Source organism: Taeniopygia guttata, chromosome 5 (genome assembly GCF_048771995.1).
Source record: "Taeniopygia guttata chromosome 5, bTaeGut7.mat, whole genome shotgun sequence".
Taxonomy (NCBI): Eukaryota; Metazoa; Chordata; class Aves; order Passeriformes; family Estrildidae; genus Taeniopygia; species Taeniopygia guttata.
This window is the reverse complement of record NC_133030.1, coordinates 25,815,413-25,822,085: the sequence shown is the minus strand read 5'-3', so window position 1 is coordinate 25,822,085 and position 6,673 is coordinate 25,815,413. Positions and strand designations below refer to the sequence as shown.

Genomic DNA, 6,673 nt, shown 5'->3' with positions numbered 1-6,673 from the left:
AGACAGCCATGGAATATTTTTATCACTCTGAAATTGCCTTTCTTTGTGGGATAGTGAGGTAGTTCTATAAAATTCCCCTAGCTCAAGGCAGCATCCACACTGATGCTTGTCCCTTTTCTGCCATTGTGTCAGTCACCTGAGCACAGCCCCCAAGCCTCCTCTCTTCTCCCTCCCACCAACGTGGCTGTACTCCTCCAGGCACTTCAGCTGCAAGCTGTTCCTAGGAAATTCTCCTGTTGACAAAATCATGTACAGCTCTCACAGATGTTGGCCAAAATCCTGTTGGGCAATCCTCTTCATGTCATGTGCTGCAAGTTAGAGGAAGGCTGTTTCATGGGCTGCAAAACACAGGGGTTTTTCCATAGTGGCTTCTAGACAAAGTCATGTGTACACTGTGGCCTAAAAGGGACTCTGGCACAAAGCAGAAAGCACATCAATCTCACTGCACACATCAGCCATAAGTGTCTGCCTCTTGGGTAGCTTGTGATTCAGTTTAATAAAGGAAGAAAGGAATGCAAGTGAAGTGTAAGCAGGGGAAAATAATGGAAAACAGAAGCAGCTCAGCATGACTTGAAGATACCTAAGCCTATGACAGAAAACACAGGTCTTGCTTGGAATCCAAACTAAGGGGAAGAGTGTCTCTGGATAGTGTGGGCCCCTCAGTGGTGCTTCCATTATGAGCAGGAGGTAATACCAACCAGCACATCATCCCAGCCCTTAGTACACTATCTGGTGATAGTATGTCCTGCCTGATATCCTGTAACTTGCTGAGCAAGAGATGCATTTCAGCTTTACCTTCTCTCTTTTCTAGGCAGACTTCTTTCTCCCTTTAACCTGAGAGAGATGGTATTAGTTCTCATTTATACATATTACTGCATATTTGTATAACCCTGGCATTACATTCTGTGCCACACAGAATAGAAATACCAAACAGTTTGACTGGGGACTTAGCACTAAACAAATATGTAAAGATTTGAGGCGAACAGACATCTGCTGTAAAGTGAATCAAATGAAGTTTTGTCTGTGTAATTTAGAACATCTAAGGCTGACTATGCTCACTGTAACCCAGAAGTCCACTCACAGGAGAGGATGATGAGGTGCTAAAGTCTGAGCCACTTTGATACTTGGTGTTTGTTAGGTCACTGTACTGAGTTCTCCTTCCGGGGGGGTTTGATACAGAACTGAGCCAGTGACACTTCTTCTGCCTGCTTGTATGTTTTGGCTGCTACTGCCCTTCCATGAATCTGCAGTCTTCTAGCTTTATCTGTTTGTGACATTCCAGAATTGCTTTCAGATTCTTGAAGCCAGGAAAAAGGAAAACTGAAATGTGACAGAGGCACTGTGTAGAGATGGAAGGGACTAGGGGGTCCTCACTTCTTAAGAGGCAAACATATGTAGTGGAATTTCTTGCAACTAACAGCTTCTTATAATCATTGCAGTGGAAAGTCAATCTTTGAAAAGCAAGCTTGAACAATTCTGCCAAAAACATCACAACAAAGTTTTCCAAGTTTCCAAAATATGACACAAAATATCCTTCGGGGTCAACAACTTGAACTGCAAGCCCTTCCCAGGGCTGTGACCAGAAACACAGAAAGATGGATCCATTCCAAGAGAGGCTGCTGAGATCCGGAGCAGCACGGGAAGACGCCCCAGGCAAACAGCTGTGGCGTGGGGTGCGGCATTGTCGCAGAGCGGGTGGTGCTGCCATGGCCCAGGCACAGCTCAGCTCCTGGCTGCTCCTGTGTGTGTTTGCTGCATCCCAGAGGCTGACAGGTAGGGAGCACATATGTTAGTGACATGGTCCCTTGGCTTGGCAAACCTTTGTGCAATGCCATTTGTGTAATGCTTTGCTGCTCCTCCAAATGCTGCTCCTCCAAATGCCTGGCCCGAGGCCTCAGGCAGCTGCACTGGCATGGGATAGAGCTGGAGTCCAGCTGGGGGGTTTTGCACTGGTACATCTTTGCAGGTTGAAGACCTGCTGCTGTGTTTGGTGGCAAGGGGAGGATTTTCTTGGGTCTCCGCTGAAAAAATAATCTCCTGCAATACTGTTTGTGGATTTTCTATATGCTTTTTGGGAAACAAAACCCCACCCAACCCTGTTGAGTGATAAAATAAATAAGGATTTTCCCTTCCCCAGAGGATATTTATGTTATTATTCCAATACATTATTTGTTATGCTTCATTACATTTTTCTCTATTCAAAAATCTGCCACTGTGTATATTTATAAGGCAATTACTAATAAGGGCAGTTTGGCACCTATTCAGCAGATGCACTGACTTTGCAGCTGGTCAGACATCTCTCAGGAGAGGGATCTGTGAGCTGAGAGCATCCGTTACTAGACACAATACCAAGCAAATAAATTTTCAGATGGTATAATGCTTTCACCTGAGCTAAAAGCCTTGCTGGTACCTCTGTGGAGGACTAGGAAAAAGAAGCTACATCCCTGCTCACATTCCAAAGCCACAGCTGGCTTGGATCACAGATCTTGCAGCTGTGCAGAGAAACAAACACTGCAGCCTGCAGGCTGGCAGTGCACTTCTCCAGTAGCTCGTGCATCTCCCTGAAAACCTTTAATCAAAAATGGAGATTTGGAAGTGTCTTTTGGTAGCAGTCATCACACATGTATAATACTAAATAATTTTTATACTTTTTATATGCACCTGCTGACTTTAACTCTGGAGTATTCAATGTAAATCCTCACTCTTTTTTAAATATATATATATGAAAAAGCTTTCATCCATTTAAAAATGAAAAAAACCCACATAAATTTAATGGAGAGCTTACTATTTTATAAGAGCTTTTTTCATTTCATATTTCTTAACCTGAGGAATGAGCCTGTAAGAAGTAGAAGAGGGTCTTGGCTTCCTCATGACACAGAGGAGGGAGGGGATGCAGCCTCTCTTTCACAGTCCTGGACCAAGACTGCTTGTATCTCCTTTTTCATACACACAAAGAAAGAAACAGATGCAGACAGTTAAAGCACTGTAAGTATTAGGAAATGAAAATTGAACAATTCATAGGATTAATGTGACTTTCATATTCAAAAACTGCCATTCCTCTGGCCTCATATCCATTTTCCCCAGTTTTATATGATGTCATATGTCCCAGCAAGTAATTAGCTGGACATCAAATGAGCCATAATGGATCTGGCAAGGATTCTTTTATCCTCACACTCTTCCAGCAGCAGAGGCTTAGGGAAGAAGTAGATAACCAGGATAAGCATCAGTTTATGTTTCTAGCAGCAGCTTGAGGATCCTGCCAGCACCCTCCTTTCACTGGGCAGCATTACTTTCTCCAGCAATAACTGCTAACCAGCCAAACCCCATTGGCTCAAACCCCATCCAGTCTCGATGTGAGAGGCTTCCTTGCTGCCTGTCAAAGCAGTGCCTTTGCTGCTGTATGCTTTAGCTCTGCTGGCAGCACTAAGGGCCGTGATATCCAAAACCTCGCCTCAACCACTGCTGCTTCTCTTAAAAAGCTTGTTTTGCTTATCAAAATCCCGTGGTCAGCATCTGTCATATTTGGCAAGTTGAGTGGTAGCTCAGGAATGTTGAAGATGTTATTGACAATCAAATGGCAAAAACAGTAAATAGGAAGGTCTTGTGCTACCAAGCTCTGTCTGATGTCTTCCAGATGAACATCCTCACAGCGGCACCAACAGAGCCCGTCGCGGCCCAGAGGACGCTGGCATCATGTTAGAGGTCTCCTGAGCACTGGGGGCTCTGGGCCGAGGCGCTGTTAGTGCCCATGCTCCCACCTGCCTGCACGTAAAAACTCACCTGTTCTGTTTGTTCTCAACCCTGACGGATTTCAGGAGCCCCCGGAGAACGCCTCGGCGATGCCCAATGGCATTTGTGCCCCCTGGCACTGCGGGGCGCAGCCCAAGGCGGCTGTGCCCACGCCGCGGCAGCTCACGGAGTGCCCGCGGTGGGACAAGGGACCCGCCCCTCTGGGCTTGGAGGCGGCCGCACCTGGGAGCTGCTGCAGCGGGGCTGCGGGGGGACAGCGGGGCGGGAGCAGAGCGGCACAGGTCCCACGGGGAAACGAGCTGTGGGGCCGCTCAGAAACGGGCTGTAGAGCCGCTCAGGAACGGGCTGCAGGGCCGCTCAGAAACGGGCTGTGGGGCCGCTCAGAATCGGGCTGTGGGGCTGCTCAGGAACGGGCCGTGGGGCCGCTCAGGAACGGGCTGTGGGGCCGCTCAGGAACGGGCTGTGGGGCCGCTCAGAAACGGGCTGTGGGGCCGCTCAGGAAGGGGCTGTGGGGCCGCTCAGGAAGGGGCTGTGGGGCCGCTCAGAAACGGGCTGTGGGGCCACTCGGAAACGGGCTGTGGGGCCGCTCAGAAACGGGCTGTGCGGCCGCTCAGGAAGGGGCTGTGGCGCTGCTCAGAACGGGCTGTGGGGCCGCTCAGAAACGGGCTGTGGGGCCGCTCAGGAACGGGCTGTGGGGCCGCTCAGGAACGGGCCGTGGGGCTGCTCAGAGTCGGGCTGTGGGGCTGGCAGAGAAGGACACGGACTGGAGCCCTCACGGCCGCCGCTGGACCCGCCCGAGGTGTGCTCGGCGGCGCTGCGCTGGGCTTTGCTTGCAGCGCGTCCGGGAGCGGTGCAGCTGTGCGCGGCTTTCCGTGACAGCGCTGCCCCTCTTTTCCAGATGCTCTGGGGAAGGCTGGATATCCAGGCCAACGGGACAATCCGGCTGCGGGATGAAGAGCTGGCCTCCCTACGCCCGGCACGGCGCTTCCTGCAGATTTTAGAGGAGGAAGTTCCCAAAACACCGGCAGAGGTTGAGCAGCATCTGAGATACTATTCACTGACCGACACTCCCTTGCCTCCGACAGAGTTTGACCGTCTCCTTTTCACCAGTGTTTACAGTGCCTATCAGGTCCGCTCCATGCAGGGTCTGGATAAATCCCCCTGGATTGGCTTTTTCTCTCAGCTGGTTGATGAAATCTTTCGTGACCTGTGCAAGGGGCTCTGCCCTGCAAATACCACTCTCCTCCAGGCTTCCTGGCCTTGGAAGGAGAAGCCTTCACATTTAGCATCCCTGAAACATTTCTATCGCTCTAACCTGGCCAGAACCAAGAGAGACACCTAATGAGGGAACCCCCGTAGGAAAGGGCACACCTGGCTTCAGCTGCCTCAGTTATTTTCAATGCTTTCCACAGTGTGCAGGACTTTCAATAAATATGCCACACCCCTTTGTCCTGCTTTCTGCACTGTGCTGACAACCCCCTCAGGATTTATGTGCAAGCTTTTATTTTTATATGAAAAAAGGACAAAAGTGCATTTCTCCCTTTTCTGATTTTTTGCTAAGTGAGCTGTGCTGAATGGGGCAGTGCTATTTAGATGTCTTATCTATCTTGATCGCTGATGCTCAGGAGAGATGGCTTGGAAGTATTTTTCTAAGATATTATGCTGGTGTCACAGCTGACTTCCTTTCAGATAATTCAGTTCACTCTCCTTATATTCTCACTGTGGTTTCAGACAAATACAAGATCTTTTCTCCTCTCCAATAGCAGCTAAGCAGGTTTTGTTGTGTTTCATTATATAGGTCACATATTTAATTTAATTTTTCTCCTCATGTGACATCATATTTTAGGTGTCAACAGCAATTTCCCATATCATGTATTATTTTTTCTTTAAAAGGCAACCTGAAAATGTATGTATTCCATGAAGCTTTCTAGTATTTGCATATCATATTTACACATATACACAGCTTTGTTTCAGTTATCATTCTGGAATATACTTCCTGAAATCTCATTTAAATTCTGAAGAATCCTGACCTAGTTATTTCTTCAGCAGATTTTGCCTTTCTTCTATAAAGTTTTTTTTTTTTTTTTTTTTTGTACAGCTGTGGCATTTTACAAGCCAAACATAATAAATACATAGTCTCTATCAGAAATATAATTATTTTACAAAAAGACATCATTAACATTTGTCTGTCTTAAACACTGTGGTGTGGAATTAGATAAATGTAATTATCTCCTCAGGAGGGTTTTGATTTTGATTCTTGTTGTTTCTAGCAGATTTCCTGCTACACCTATAGGTACATAAATTTCAAACATTCATTGCATGTGCTTAGACAATGGGATCCATAATTCCCTTTCTATCAATATAATTTTTCCATGTTAGACAAAAGAGGCATGTGTGACCTTCAGAGTGGGAACTGCTAGTTTCTGACCTAGTTAATCTTATTCCAAGCCATTGTTGTCCAGCAGATGGAGAGGGAAAATGGTAAGGCAGGAACAAGAAGCCTGGAAGCAAGATGCTACAGACAATGGTTTTAGAGGTCAGCTTAGGGTTATGACAGGAGGTAGATTTAAAGCAGGTTGTTTGTTGTTGGATTTTTGGTTTGTGTGTTTGTTTCATTTTGGTTTGTGTTTTGGGGTTCTTTTTGTTTCTTTGTTTTTCACCCCAAAGAGTATATTAATTAAAATTAGAATTTTATTTTAAGTAAAACTTCTTGTCTTACCTAATGTTCTATTATGCTGTTTTTTTACATACTTCCAATCTTTACTCTTCACCTTTTTGCTAAATATGCCCCAGTCTTTAATGTCTAGGACATGTATGGAGAGACAGAGGCAGTGAGTTTGAGCAGAGTATCATCAAAAAGCTGAGCTGAGATGGCCACTGGTGCATAAAAATGCTGTCTTGCTGGAGAATGTACAGCCTGAGC

General features: G+C 46.6%; 1 protein-coding gene across 1 annotated transcript; it reads left to right on the top strand.

Moving 5' to 3' along the window:
- The first annotated feature begins 697 nt into the window (after nucleotides 1–697).
- FAM180B (family with sequence similarity 180 member B) lies at nucleotides 698–6,473 on the top strand. The gene is made up of 3 exons (XM_030274172.4): nucleotides 698–1,773; nucleotides 3,635–3,702; nucleotides 4,649–6,473. The coding sequence occupies exons 1-3, from the start codon at nucleotides 1,596–1,598 to the stop codon at nucleotides 5,090–5,092; spliced, it is 690 nt and encodes a 229-aa protein (XP_030130032.4). The 5' UTR covers nucleotides 698–1,595; the 3' UTR covers nucleotides 5,093–6,473.
- The last annotated feature ends 200 nt before the right edge of the window (nucleotides 6,474–6,673 follow it).

Coding starts and splice junctions, on each gene's coding strand:
- FAM180B (XM_030274172.4), top strand. CDS start 1,596: ATGGATCCATTCCAAGAGAGGCTGCTGAGATCCGGAGCAGCACGGGAA. Junction 1,774..3,634: donor TGCATCCCAGAGGCTGACAG/GTAGGGAGCACA, acceptor GATGTCTTCCAG/ATGAACATCCTCACAGCGGC. Junction 3,703..4,648: donor ACGCTGGCATCATGTTAGAG/GTCTCCTGAGCA, acceptor CCTCTTTTCCAG/ATGCTCTGGGGAAGGCTGGA.